This window comes from Hyperolius riggenbachi, chromosome 4 (genome assembly GCF_040937935.1).
Source record: "Hyperolius riggenbachi isolate aHypRig1 chromosome 4, aHypRig1.pri, whole genome shotgun sequence".
NCBI classification, from domain to species: Eukaryota; Metazoa; Chordata; class Amphibia; order Anura; family Hyperoliidae; genus Hyperolius; species Hyperolius riggenbachi.
Window position 1 is genome coordinate 64,375,100 of NC_090649.1, and position 15,483 is coordinate 64,390,582.

General features: G+C 44.5%; 1 protein-coding gene across 1 annotated transcript in view; it reads left to right on the forward strand.

Annotated features, from left to right (window-relative positions):
* Positions 1-3,619: 3,619 nt before the first annotated feature.
* LOC137571252 (cytochrome P450 2K4-like) overlaps positions 3,620-15,483 on the forward strand; it is a 51,032-nt gene continuing 39,168 nt past the window's right edge. Inside the window, exons 1-3 of the mRNA XM_068280128.1 lie at positions 3,620-3,780; positions 6,494-6,689; positions 9,068-9,230. Coding sequence (XP_068136229.1) covers positions 6,507-6,689; positions 9,068-9,230 — 346 coding nt within the window. The 5' untranslated portion in view covers positions 3,620-3,780; positions 6,494-6,506. The remainder of the gene's footprint in view (positions 3,781-6,493; positions 6,690-9,067; positions 9,231-15,483) is intronic.

Below are 15,483 nucleotides of genomic sequence, written 5' to 3' on the forward strand. Positions count from 1 at the left end.
AGAAACTCTGCTGTGTATTCCACCGAGGATGTAAGCTCTGTTAGCATATGAAAGGTACTCCTCTGACCATCCTCTGAAGAAACATATCTGCACACAGAACAACACAACATCCAAGAGGATGATATTGAATAACTAACTAGCTTTGTGTTAACCTATTGCAGAAAGGCCTGCAGCCACAAGCACACCCCCTTACAGTTTAAACCACACCCTGCATTGTCCCCATCAAGAGATCAGTTAATTAACAGCATGGGCCGCACCCCTTCCCAGGAAATTCTGAGTTCATAGAACTATATGTTCCGAAAAGGCAAGGGTAGAAAGGTACAGGCAGTCACACGATGTCCAGGTATTTCACCTCTTTCAATCTCATCATGTCCTTAGACTACTTTGATACATTTTTGCTTTTGTGTACCTAAAGGGGTTGTACAACCTGTTGTTTATTAGCTAGCTAGATACTCATAATTAATGTTTGGCATAATGTTAGATTCCAGGGCCCATATGCAATTAAGTTTTTCAATCTCATCATGTCCTTAGACTACTTTGATACATTTTTGCTTTTGTGTACCTAAAGGGGTTGTACAACCTGTTGTTTATTAGCTAGCTAGATACTCATAATTAATGTTTGGCATAATGTTAGATTCCAGGGCCCATATGCAATTAAGTTTTTCACCATAGTTATCTCCAAGGAAATAATTTTCATCTTCCCTGTAAACTAAATTTTCAGCACTTTACAATTGAAAAAGTACCCAAACGTTGCTGAAAAAATACTATCAAACCTATTTTGAGTATTTTCTTGCTCGCTGGCGACTTAAAAGGCATTTTATGATGAGTTGTAAAAATATCACCTAGTTGAAAAGTCAGGATAAAAAGTGGATTGCATATGGCCCTAGGGGCCTCATCCAATTGAATTTTTTTTTTCAAATTTTCTTCTAGGCTATAATTTGCCAACTTCTATAGAGATGGCTCGAACCTGCGATTTTAGGTTCACTAAACCCGAACGTGAACTTCCGCAAAAGTTCACTAACCTGCGAACTTTGCGAACCGCAATAGACTTCAATGGGCAGGTGAACTTTCAAAACTTCAAACACTAATTCTGGCAACAAAAGTGATGGAAAAGATATTTCAAGGGGTCCAACACCTGGAGGGGGGCATGGCGGAGTGGGATATATGCCAAAAGTCCCAGGGAAAATTACGGATTTGACGCACAGCAGGGTTTTAAGGGCAGAGATCACATTGCATTCCTAAATTGGAGGCATAAAGTGCGTGTGTATACATCAGTCAGGTAGTGTAATAAGTGTACTGCTTCACACTGACAGACCAAACTCACTGAGTAACGCACCGCATACAGCTGTTTATGTAGTGATGGCCGTGTGGACTGGTGCGCACCATGGTGAGAGTGCAGGCGATGGCAGTTTTCAAGCCCATATGATCGGGCTGAGGTAGCTCAATGACAGAACAACAGTGACTGTCCAGCTGATCGAATTTGGTCTGTCCACAATGAGGCAACGACCTTATTATTTTGGATATATGCAAAAAAGAAGACGGACCTTATTATTTTGGGTGTGCCCCCAACACAATCATATAGCCGGTCATTGCTTCATTGTGATACGCGAGCCCCTTCACCGCAGCAAGGTAACGATCACAAAGGGGAATTGACACACGTACATGCCTTTTGTTTTGTTGTTGCAGCCGCAGTGCAGCCAGAAAAATTAGGCAGGCATGTACACGCACCAGAATTTATTTATTTTTTTTATTTTTTTAGCAGCATCTGCTAGCAGCGGCCTTAAAAATTCAGGAATCCATCTGGAGTCCTGGACCCTGTTGGTGGTGGCGGAGAAGGCAGTCAAGCGGCCTGCAGGCAGAACTGCTCTGTGGGGAGCGACTTAGTCTTGGGGCAGGCAGAGTTGCTGTGTGGGGACTGACTTAGTCTTGGAGCAGGCAGCAGTGGCCGGCAGGCAGGCAGGCAGAGATGCTGTGTGGGGACTGACTTAGTCTTCGAGCAAGCAGTCACACGGCGTGCAGGCAGAGATGCTGTGTGTGGGGACTGACTTAGTCGGGCAGGCAGTAGCCCTCCGGGATCCATGGCTCTTTCATTTTGATAAAGGTATGCATGGACTGGTATATAAAACTGTGTGATGTCACACAGGTGCAGTGAAAGGTATACAGTCACTGGTATTACAATACAATGGGCAGCTGTCACACAGGTGCAGTTAACAGGTATGCACGGACTGGTATATAAAACAGCGTGCGGTCACACAGGTGCAGTGAACAGGTATGCAGTGACTGGTATATAAAACTGCGTGCTGTCACACAGGTGCAGTGAAAGGTATACAGTGACTGGTATTACAATACAATGTGCAGCTGTCACACACACAGGTGCAGTGAACATGAACAGGTATGCACGGACTGGTATTACAAATGTGCAGCTGTCACACACACAGGTGCAGTGAAAAGGTAGGCACTGAATGTGCTGGGCCTGGCACAGTATAGCAATGAGCAAGGGCCAGCTGCGACAGACAGGGCTTTATATGCAAGTGTCAGTGGGCCACACACAAAAAAAAAACACATCACAAGAACATTAGCTCTCAAAAGAGCTGTTTTGGGGTGCTTTTTAGCAATAAAATTCAGCAAAGAGCAAGCTAACAAGAGCCTAACTAAGCTTTCCCTATCTCTGCAGCAACCTCTCTCCCTTCTCTCACTAATAACAGCAGCAGGCAGAGTGAGAAAATGGCTGATGCTGCTGCCTTTTATAAGGGGGGGGGGGGGAGCCTCCAGGAGTGAGTGCAGCCTGATGGGCTGCCATGTGTCTACTGACTGTGAATTAGAGGGTCAAAGTTTAGCCAAATGATGTAGTATAGGGGGTGGGTTGAACTCGCATAAAGTTTGCATTCCATCGCGAATGCGAACCAGTGATGTGCGCACGAAGTTTGCCGGCGAACCGTTCGAGCCATCTCTAATCTTCTATTTAACCACTTATGCCCTATACAGTTCCCTGGTGTCTAGTAGTCCCATTCTTCCCTTATACATTTCCCCAAGGTCTAGTGCCCCCTTCTATAGTTCCCTCCTCTAAGTGATCGAATCACAAGCCTTGTGAAAGGGAAGCCTCTGGACCCTAATGAGGCTTCCCCCATCTCCCTCTGCTTGTCCACTCCAATGCTGACAGTCCTTAAGCAAAGCCACAACAATATTTACATTGCTTGCATTGCGCATGCGCACTAGCAGCTCTTCACTCTGGCTCCGGTGGAAATAGCCACGCCTGATTGGGTCCACTCTACTGCACAGGTGCATACAGCTTGCGCCTGCACAGTGGAGCGGACCCGATTGGCCCTGGCTATTTCTGCCAGGGGCACTTTTTCACCACAGGTACACTTTAATTGCTCAGCCTCTCTCCCAGTTTTCTTTCCCACCGTCTTTAATAAATTGCCCTTGTTGCCATCAGTCCTCTAGAGCCTCGATGCAGCAATCGGCCTGCTTGTTTACTTTTCACTTCATTTACTTTCATTTTCACAGGTTACCAAAATGTCCTGGGACCTTTGAACGCTGCAGGGCTCTGAAAAAAAACCAAAGTCTGTAAAACGAGACCTTGCGCAACCTGTAGATTGTTATTAACTGATTAAGTTTGTCATTCACGTTCTCTACAGACAGCTTACAATACAGGTTAGACCTGCTAATAGCACAGAAGGTAGACTTAGGCGGTTGCGTAGTACCCTCAAAGCTATCTGTGGACTCTGAGGAGGGGAATCAGCAGTAGCAGATTTTTCAGCAAGAAGGGGCACTGAAAAGGTACGTGTTTAAGTATTGATAAGTTTAAGTATTGATATCTATAGCACAGTAGTCAAATTCAAGGCCCATGGGCCAAATGTGGGTCACCTTGGGAGCTTCAAAAGTGAATGGCTGTAAGCGGTAAAAGAAATGAGGAAATTCAACTTAGTAGGATGCCTTAGTGCTTGTACCTGTGGAGTTTGGCATGTCTATGCATGCAGTTTCTTGGAGGCAGGAGCTCCCTCCTTATTCCCTGTTGTGATTGCTTGTATACAGGTAAGGAACAGAATAAGTTCGCTCACATAATAGGCACAGATTTAAATGCGTGGAGTCTTTGCTCACCTTATTCATACCTCGAAAGCTGTGAACAGCTGCCAAGAATCCAGAGTGTGTGCAGAAGCTGTCAACTTCCATGCCTCGCCTGGTGGACCATTTTGGACAAGTGAAGCTTTACAGCGGTAGCAGAAAAAAAAGGGTGCCAGCTGAAGGTGAACAAAAAGGGCGCTGCCATAAACGTTTATACAATTATCGTTAATACGGCGAAAAAAGCAGAAAAAAGGGCTCTGTGAAAAATGTCATTAATAACATTAGAACATTATAGTTTTTGAGGTAGTTATCGTACTAGAAGTTTACAATGTATAGTTTTTGTCATATTATTTTGTTAATAAGTACAGATTTCACGTTTTCAAATGTATTATCGTTAATATATAACATTAATATTTATTCGTTATTATTTTGTTTTTGTTTTTTGCAACAGTAAATATTGTTAATAAAGCTTGACAACGATGGTTCTCGTTATCAAATTTCGTTAATACTTGGCGCCAAATTCACACTGCTTCATCAGCCCCTCTACCCAGCATAGCAACAGAACATGTGGCTAGCCTGCAAGCTAGCTATGCATCTGTACAATGTCAGCCCTGCAATATCACCCAAGGGATCAGGTCCTGATCCCTGCCAGGTGACAGTACAGGCCTTCAGCACCTTAGGTAGAGAGGCTGGAAATGTGGTGTAGAGACATCTGCTCCTAAATATAGCAAAGACCAAGGAGCTTATTGTGGATTTTAGGAAGAAGACAGATGACATTCAGCCACTTATTATTCATGGAAATATTGTAGAGAGGGTCACAGATTTTTGGTTTTTGGGAGTTACTCTTAAAGAGGACCTGACTTGGGGATCACATATTGCTGAAGTAGTGAAAAAGGTACAGAAGAAGCTATATTGTCCCACGCCGTCATCCTACGATTCTCTGTTACCCTCCGCTGGCTAATTATTTGTCTAAATAGACGAATAATGCTCGCTCCCCCGTGCGTCATCGGCAGCTTACTGCACAGGCGCAATATGAAGTTTTCTTGCACTGCGCCTGCGCAGTAAGCTGCCGATGATGCGTGCAGGGGTTAAACACTCGCGTGGCCACGACCGCGCAGCCGCAGTTCTGTTGCAGGAAGAATTAGACCGGGAAGGGGGGTGGCTAATGGAGAATCCTAGGAGGACGGCGCGGGACATTACAGCTGCAGGGGGCCGATAGAAGCCCCAGTTAAGTGTCTGTTTTTTGTTTTTAATGCCCTACACAGAACCCCTTTAACCAAGGATTGAACTTTATTCCAATCAGCATCTGACACACACTTTCCCATGAGAAATATTTAACTTTTCTGGAGTAGATCATCAAAGGGGTCTGTATAGCTGATATTGTGGTAAAGCCCCTCCCACATTGTGATGTCATGACCAAGGTCCTGATAGTTTGCTGTCTGTGAACCTCGTTGTGTTGTGCAAAATAATGGCTTTTTCCAACATCCAACAGTAATGAACAGTCCGTACAGATCCCCTACCAGGTCTAAAGACGTCACCACCAGAGAGGAAAGACATTACAATGGGCTAACACTGACTAAGTTATCTATAAATGAATATTGTAAGCAATAAGCAATGTTATTAATTATGTTCTTTTCACTACAGTTCCTCTAGTACACTAGTCAATGGGCACCAGAATGAACATCTAAAAATCCGTCTCTGATTGAATCTGATCAGAGAGGGACATTTTACTGCCCACTCACTACAGACTGATTTCCAATGGATTTAAGGATGAAATCTACTGGAAATCTACCTAGCCCCCTACTTCTGCCTGCCAGGCCCTCCCACCCATGTTATGTGTCCCCCTCCCCTTGGGGCCCTGGTGAGTGTGGAAGCAGCTCGCCTATCTGCCATGTGCCTCCTCCAATGTCTTCCCTCCATCATCACTACATGAGATGGGGTCACGGGGTACTGATGTCCCCAGCCGCAATGGAAAGATGATACTAGAGGAGGCATGCGGCAGATAGGTGAGCTGTTTCCATATTCACCATGAGATTGGGGGGGTATTACATGGGGGGAGCCCGGCCACACCCAGCTGAGCACTAATGAGATCTTTCCAGTATGGCAGACTTATCATTTCAATCGATTCAGCCAGCAAACTATCAAAAGAATCGATCAGGCGGCCATGAAGCATCCATTTTCAAACATTATGATGAAATCGGGCAGGTGTGGATGTCGCAAGTCAAGTAATATATGCAAAGTGGGCACCTTTAGAACCAGTTGGTTGGTATGAGCATCCAACTTTTCTAATTATATCTCTACATACTTCTCTTGCTGGTGCATTGAAATACTTCACCACAGGTTTGTTTTTGGTCCTTTGTCCATATTTGCTGTCTGGTCTTTCGAAACTCGTAACAAATGGCTTACCTCTTCCTCTTTGTCATTCTAGGAATTCTGCAATTATGTTTTTCTCCGATCCGGTCTCCATTCTTCTGCTGGTTCTGTTCTGTGGGCTTCTGGTGAAACTTTTTCGGGGCTCCAAACAGAGTCCTCCCCACAACTATCCACCGGGACCAAAACCTTTACCTGTCATTGGAAACATGCATCTGCTGAACATGAAGAGACCATACAAGAGCTTGATGGAGGTACAGTGCCTGGCTATGTCACAACTGATCACTGGAACCAGAATAGTGATAGATGAACTTGCTATATAGGGGAGTAATGCAATTATTTTATGGAAAAAACCTGATGCCAACAGGGGTGCAGAGGTTGCAACTGCACTGGGGACCTTGGGCCAGAGGGGCCCCCCAGAGGCCCTACCTCAACCACAGTATTAGCTCTCTATAGGTCCTGTGCCGGTTATAATCACTGCTATAGATGATTTGAAAAGTAGCAATCATTAATAGCATAGTAGCAGCGCCAGCGTAGCTTAAAGGGACCCTGAGCAGGTGATAAAAACAGAATTTACACTTACCTGGGGCTTCCTCCAGCCCACCGTAGGCCGTAAGGTCCCCTGGCGTCCTGGCTCCTCTCCCTGGTCCCGGCTCCGGTTACAGGATGACTTCGGCCTGAAGTCATCAGGTCGGTTTCCTGCTTCCACATAAAGCGCCGTTACGCCGGCCGGTCATCATGACGACAGCGGGCAATCTCACTATATGGTTACAGTGCCAGCTGAGAGATCAAATTCCAGTGGTAAGATAAGGGGGAGTTAGACTGACTTATCTCTCTAACTACACACAGGGTGCATTTCTCTATATTTTCCATCTCTCCTGTGCAATAGTTCAGGTCCACTTTAAGTGCTTGAATTTGAATCTTGAATGTTAAAGGATACCCAAACTGAAATGTGACATAATGAGATAGACATGTGTATGTACAGTGCCTAGCACACAAATATCTATGCTGTGTTCCTTTTTTTTATTTCTCTTCCTGAAAGAGTTAAATATCAGGTATGTAAGTGGCTGACTCAGTCCTGACTCAGACAGGAAGTGACTACAGTGTGACCCTCACAGATAAGAAATTCCCCTTTTTTACCTCTTTCTTGCTCTCAGAAGCCATGTTCTGCTAGGAAAGTGTTTTATAGTTGGAATTTCTTATCAGTGAGGGTCACACTGTAGTCACTTCCTGGACTGAGTCAGCCACTTGCATAACTTATATTTAACTCTTTCAGGCAGAGAAAGAAAAAAAGGAACACAGCATAGTTATTTGTGTGCTTGGCACTGTACATACACATGTCTATCTCATTATGTCACATTTCAGTTAGGGTATCCTGTAAAGCGGACCCAAACCAAACCTTTTTTTAATTCAAAATATTTAGTTGCACCACTCTGACACATACAAAGATAAATAAACACTCCCTCAAGCCTATGAGCATTTCAGTGCATGCTTTTCACCCTTCTCTTTGCATAACTAGGGTTATACAGGTGGCAGCCATTAACAATTCCTCCTTTGCTGGAGACCATCTACTCCAGCATTTTGCCGGATTCTGTCCTGGCAATTTGAAAGGAAGGGAGGGGTTTCTCCAATAAATGTAAAATATTTTATATGTGTCATCATGCAGCTGAAAAAAAGGCTGCTATTTATTATTATAATTTAGAAAATAGATTTTATTTCTGAAATCTTGTATTTTTAATTTGGGTCCACTTTAAGGGAGTTGTGTTTGGGTCTAATCTCATCAGAGTGGAACGGTGTCAGACTAGAAAAACACGATCAGACAATACCCTATCCTGTATATCTATGCAGGTAGCAAACACCTCGTTCAGCAGATACTTTAAAACAGATGATTCCATGGTTTACATATAGCTTTGGAAAAAAAGGTGTTTCAGTACTATAAAGGTTTTACCCTATTTAAACCACCAGACTTAAAGGGACTTAAAGGGACCCTGAGCTTCTGCTTAAAAAAGAAAACCAGACTTACTTGTGGTTTCCTCCAGCCCAACCTAGCCCACTAGGTCCCCGGCATCCTCTTGGCCCCCTCCACTGTCCCTGCTGGTGGCTCCGGTAACATGCCTACTTTGGGTGAAGTCACGCATCCTCGCCCCGGCTGGGTAGCCGTTGCATCATCGCGCCGGCCACTGTAAGAGCTCTGTACATGCGCGGTTCTCTTAAGACTGAACCACACATGTGCAGGGCTCTTACAGTGGCCGGCGCTATGACGTGATGGCTATGCAGCAGGGGCGAGCACGTGCGGCTTCATCCGAAGTCTTCATCTGGAGGGGGCCAACCTGATGCCGGGGGTCTCGCGGGCTATGGTGGACTGGAGGAAGCCCCAGGTAAGTCCAATTTTATTTTTTTAAGCAACAGCTCAGGGTCCCTTTAATGGGCCATACACACACTAGATTAGACTCAGGTGAATGACCTATAATGACCACCTCTGCTGATAACCTGGCAGGTGTACAGCAGCCTCTGACCGCTGCTTGACTCATCATATAGCTCAAGGATGACCCCCCCCCATCAACATGCTTATTCCTGGTTTGAAGCCATTGTTGCTGACAAATATAATAGTGTATGTTTATTGTGTTTGCAGATTGCTAAGAAACACGGGTCAATATTCAGCATTCAGATAGGAAGCCAGAAGTTTGTTATCCTGTGTGGATACGAGATGGTGAAGGAAGCGCTGGTCAAACACTCTGAAGATTTTTGGGAAAGACCTCACATCCCTATATTCGAGGAAACCACCAAAGGATACGGTAATTTCTGCTTATGCTTACCAGTCCATATATATGTGATGTGGAAATGTTTGAACTAAAATAACGGTGCTCCAATTTGGTACAGTATTTCCAGGCGAATGAACTTTAGGAAAAATAGGTGATCTTGCAAGTCTGTCTTGGACCTTGCTGTTAGCCCCTGAGACCTTTGCCAATGCGAGGAGACCTGAATGCCCCATCCCCTCCCATCCCAGGACCTTTCTCCTGCGCTGCCCTGTAGTCACCATCTAAATTGTAGGACAGTGCAGAACCCACATATGAAGCTTGCTCCTGGCCGCAATCTACAGTATGCTGGGTGCTGTATGTAGCAATGCATACTGGGAGCTGTAATTTGTAGATGTGCATGCATCACCTGTTGGGGAAATGTAAACACTACAGCTCCCGCCTTTCATTGTAGCCAGGTGAGAGCTTCAGACACAAGGGTCCTTTGAAATGCGGCCAGCTGAAGACAAGATGGTGACCATCACAGGGACAGGGGGCTACACGAGCAGCCCCCTCGTAGGTAACCAACGTGGTCCCCCTAACTGCACCTCCACAGCATTCAGCATTCAGCATTCAGTGTTACAAACCTCCCTTGTTGGGAGACCCAATGTACATTTTTTTTCTTTCAGAGCTCAGTTCCCTTTAAGGCTCCTGAAGTATGTCACATGACATGCAGAAACACCCACGAGCTCTATGGAGGGGATGAGGCTGCACAGCATGCCCCATACAATGAGAGTGCCGCCGTGAAGAAAAACAGCAGAAACACACAACTGGGATGTTAGGGGTAAACATTATGCAGATTGGAAGTGAAGGGAATGGGCATTTGCTGATAAGGAGTATCTAGTCTTCAGACATGATTTTGAGAGCAAGGGACTTGAAGGTGAAGAAAAACAGCATGAGATGTTCTCATAGCTAACTGTTCCAATACCTTGTGGGAGGTGCCCACAGCTTAGAGGTGTTATGGTCTTCTCAACTCTGCTTCAGTAGGTGATGTGGTGGAACAATCCTGGAAACCTGGGGATAGAGTACGCCTATACTGTATGAGGCTTTGGAGATACTATAAGGAGAGTTCTCCAAGCTGGGAAATAGTGAAGAGCTCCTCCTTCCTTGGCTGCTGTCATCTGCAGTGACTCATTAAAATGAAGCCAAAGTGAGAATACATGTATGAGATGTATGTGTAGTATTAATGATAAATAGAACATCCATAGTAAAGAAAAGAGTCTCATATTTATTTTTCCAGGTTCAGAGGGTACATGAGTATGACATTGCCCCCCCCCCCTCCCCCTTAAGGACAATCTCTGAATTCCTACTGGAGAAGGTTTCTCAGGGTGCTGTCTATAAAAAAATGCTGACCAGTCTAGGCTTGTGAACATTCTGTGCAGGTTCCCAGGAACTTTCCTCTGAGCCAAACCCTCTCCCTCTGTTTAATTACTTGCCGACCACCTAACGCAGATTGTTGGCGGCAGAGTGGCTCTGTTGTTCCTCTGAGCAGCCATATGGTGACATCTTGGAAGAGGCAAGATTTGCACGGAACGACTGCTCGCATGAGCGCTTGCTCCTACAGGTGCGCGCAGGGGACCACAGCAAACAGCCTGCTAGCCAGCGATCTGCGCTGGCAGGCTGTTTATTTAGGTAATTTAGCTAATTAGATTTATTTATATAGCGCTGACATCTCACGCAGCACTGTGCAAAGTAATCTTGTCACTTAACTGTCCCTCGGAGGGACTCACAATCTAATTCCTACCATAGTCATATGTCCATGTATGTATGTATTGTGTAGTGTTAAGGGGAAGCCAATTAACCTGCTGGGCGTTCTGAAAAACCACGTCCGCGGGTGGGTTTTTTCGCCCAATTTTTTTTTCTCATATAGCTAGCCTATCGCTAGCTACATGATGCCCCCTCCCTGCGCTTTCCCACCCACCCCTCCGATCGCCGCCGGCGCGCTTGCCCATAAGCCCAATCTACTGATTGGCAAGGCTGCGCAAGGGGTCTGCGGGGGGGGGGGCTCTTTCGTGTCGGGTAGCGGCGGATCGGTGGCGAGCAGCGGCGATCGCAGCATCCAGAACGCTAGGGAGGTTAAACTATATGTTTATTTTTTTTTTTACAAAATGTAGGTCTTTTTTAATTAATAAAAAAAAAAAAATAGCAGCTACCACCAAAAGAAAGCTCTATTTGTGAGAAGAAAAGGGGGTAAAATTCATTTTGTGCTAAGTTGTATGACCGAGAAATAAACCGTTAAAGTTGTGAAGTATGGAACTATAAAAAATGGCCTGGTCACTAGGGGGTATAAACTTCTGGTCCTCAAGTGGTTAAGTACTGAACCGATCTTCCCCATCTACTGCAATACAAAATTATCTCCACCTCGAATTATTCCTCACCATTGACCAGAAATGACTGAGGGAGATCAACCACTCTAAACAGGAAATGTGGAATACCGGATGTATCTTTATTGTAAGGAGAGCTTGTAAGCTACTTCATTAATTGTTTTCACAGTGGAGAAGGGACCAATGCCCATGTTTCTTTGAAGGACAGCTAATCTTAAAGAGAACCAGAGACGAAGCACCCTCATGTATTTTATTACATTTATCAGTGGGAACATGACAGCAAACACCTACCTTGCTTTTAGTTTAAATCTTCTCTGCTTAATCTGTCTATAATCAGCTGTGATAAGAATCCCTGACTGAGTCAGTCAAGGTTTGACCTGGAATCATTATAGCTGAGTCAGTCTTTTGTGGAGTCTTTTCAAGCCCAAGCCTGCCACCTCCTGGATCAGATTTCCTGCTTTACATACAGCTCTGATGACATGGGAGGGGCTGCTGCTGCAGAAAAAATCTCTGAAACAGACAAGTGTGGCTGTGTGATCTGTGTGCTCTGTCTGTGCAGCCAGTCATCATTATTATCTACTGTATGCAGTTTCATTACTATGAGAGACACTTCCTACAGGCAGCCACACAGCATACCAGAATATGAAGTTGAAAGCACACAGATGAAATGCTGCTTGTCTATAGTCTCATAGAGGCTAGACAGCACATCCAGAACACCTCATAACCTGGAAGCAAAAGGGATATGAGCCAGTGGCCATATTGGATATTTCCTGGAGCAATAATGGATAGAAAGCACTCAAAAAGGCACACCAGAGTGGCAAAATTATCGGGTAGAGCATTTATTCTTTACAAGCTATCAACTGATATGTTTATTTTGTGTGAATCGTTCATCTTTGGTTCCCTTTAAGATTGGAAGTGGAAAGCCGTACTTGATCACCAGGCTTGAAATCAGGACTCTCTCCTCTTCTTGTCTGATTGAATTTTGACTCTTGCCTGAACCTGGTGAATATTTTATTGAAGTTGCTTAAAGTTTTCTGAAAGCCACTCAATTCTCTCTTGAACTTCCTAGAATCTAAAACTTTACTTTGCTGCCAGGAAATACTGTAGGATAGAATCCGAAGTTTGCTAAGAATGGGGAAAAACCTGTAGAACAATGTGTATTGTTGTTTTAAACAAACTCTGCAATAGGCAATAAAGTGGGCCTGCCATCCAGAGCTGCTGAGTTGAAACAGTGAAGGTATTGCTCCAGTGTCTGATTATTCCTTTTAGTTTGCCCATTGGACTGTGGATGATAACCAGATGATAATGAAGAACGAATGTCCAGTTTCTTGTCAAAACTTTGAGATGAACTGTACCCCCCTGTCAGATACAATGTCAGATGGCATCCCATGAAGCCTTAAAATCTCCTTAATAAATACCTCAGCTGTAACCGCTGCAGAAGGTATAGTCCTTAATAGTATAAAGTGAGTCATCATTGTGAGACGATCAACAGCCACCATAATTGCTGTATTTCCTGAAGAAGCCAGTAATTTCATAATAAAATCCATTGCAATCATGTCTCCTGGGTGAGGGGTGATGGGAAGCAGATACAGTAGACTCCAAGGCTTGGATCTAAGACTCATTGACCTAACACAGACAGGACATGATAGGACATAATTAGATCTAGAGTTTAAGCCATACCTCCATGACCAGCTAATTTGTGATCATGACACATGAGCAGCACCAAAGTCCTTAAAGTTTCTGGAACAAAGACCTCTCCCTGGAAGAAAAACTCAAGAGACTAAATACCGAAGTACAGATTAGTTTGCAGAGAACCTCATTCTTGTCCAATCAGAGATATATTGTCAGATAGAATCAACAGGAAAATTTGACTGAAGTGTATCCATTTGAAGGTACATTTGTGACAGAGCATCTGCTTTAGTGTTCCAAGTTCTGATGATCTGTATAAATGAGGATAGGGTGTCAGCCACCCTTCAGTAGATAATTCCACTCCTCCAGGGCCAATTTGATTGCCAAGAGCTCCCGGTCTCCAATGCAATTCTTCTATGCAAGATTTAAGTTCCTAGAGAAAAAGGTTACTGGATGGAGAAGACCCTTAGACTCAAAGCGTTGAGTAAGAACCACCCCCACAGCAATTCATCAACTTCCAGCACAAATGGTTGAGAATGATCTACCTGATGGGAAATCGGAGCGGATGTAAACATAGTCTTAAGCTGATTAAAGGCCATTTGAGCTTTTGAAAGTAGAGTAATGAGAACCATGACCATAGAAAAGTCTTTGATAAATTTATGATAAAAATTAGCCAATAAATCTCTACCCCTTTTCTATCGGTGGGATTAGGCCAGTTGAGAAATCTATTGTGAATACACGGCGATGCCCTCGGGTGAGATGTGGAAACCCATGAACTGAATATTAGTCTTTTTGAATTCATATTTGGACAGTTTTGCGTAGAGGCCATGCACCCTAAGTTGACCCAGCACCTTTAGTGTTCCTCAAGCGAAGATGAGAATATCAGTATATTGTCCAATTATACATTCATAAATGCATAGAGGAAATCCCTGAAAATATTGATGCTGAAAAGTTGCCAGAGCATTGCATAAACCAAAGGGCATCACTAAGTATTCGTAATGACCGAATGCCATCTTCCACTCATACCCTTCATCATATAATTCTGCAAGTGCAGTGAACAAGGATTCAAGAGAAGCTATCTGTTAATTGTGTATGGTAGTTCTTCAAGCTGTTGACCCTCTTACTGGTGGTTGAAGTGTTACCTACTTGTAGATTCTAAGTGACAATGGGAATTTACCAGAGCACCTCGCAATGGACGATGGACTTTGCAGCCTAGTGCCCACCAGGTCACAACTAGGGTTACTTCAGCTAGTGGTCAGGAGAACAGAAACACCTCAGAATGGAGAATCCTTGTAGGTGGATTTAACTGGGTCAAGAATAAGCAGAGAGCGATATTGAGGTAGAGTTTAGCACCAGAAGCTATCAGGCATGAATGAGGAACAAGCCGAAGTCAGGACAGACAGGCCTCAATGAGGTACAAGCTGAAGGTCAGAGCAGGCGGCTATCAGACATAATTGGTATCCAGGGAGAAATCAAGGCAGATGGCAATCAGCATAGTCGGAGTCATAAGCAAGAGGTCAAACCAGGGAAAGTAGATCAAGGAGAGTCAGGCAGGCCGGAAAGCACTAAACAAAGGAGAGAGCTGGCCAGAAGCAAACAGGTGAACCACTCACTAGCACTGAATATAAGGAAGGGCCGGGATTGTATGCTGTGCCTGCGCATGAACGTATGCCAAACCCAACCCATGTGAGTGCAAGGCTAGATGCCATTCCGCACACAGACATGCAGACGCATCCAGCCACAGTGAGTAAATTGCGGCCAGCAACACCCACGCATATGGACACAGGAGGACGCCACAGGAGGAAGGAGGACATGTGAGTATATGACCTGACCTTGTACAGAGTAGGATAGCTGAACATTATATTTACAGTCTCCTCAGTCTTTCCCTGCACCCTCATGTGTTATTTTCGCATACATGCCTCCAGTTCCCAATGCATATCATGTGCACAAAGGGGTGCTTAATATACTATTGGGGGTGGTGGTGTGGAGGAGAGGAATGTGCTTCACTGGCGAAACTTGGTGTGAAAGGGGAGGATTTGGTGAGTGAGGGGTGACTGGCCACACCTACACACCCTGCAAACTGAGGATAAGATGGGGTTCTGTTCTGTTTCTGCTCGGAAGAGAGGTACCATCAGAGTTGGTAAGTATTCTATGTACAGGTAAAAATTTTACCCTGGAGTTCCAATTTAAAATTAATTGGTCACAATGTTTAAACCTATTAGAACTAAAAGTTTTATGCTGCTCCTTAAAGTTTATTTTTTTTGTCTTTGAGTCTGCCCACATGACTAGGAAGAAGAACC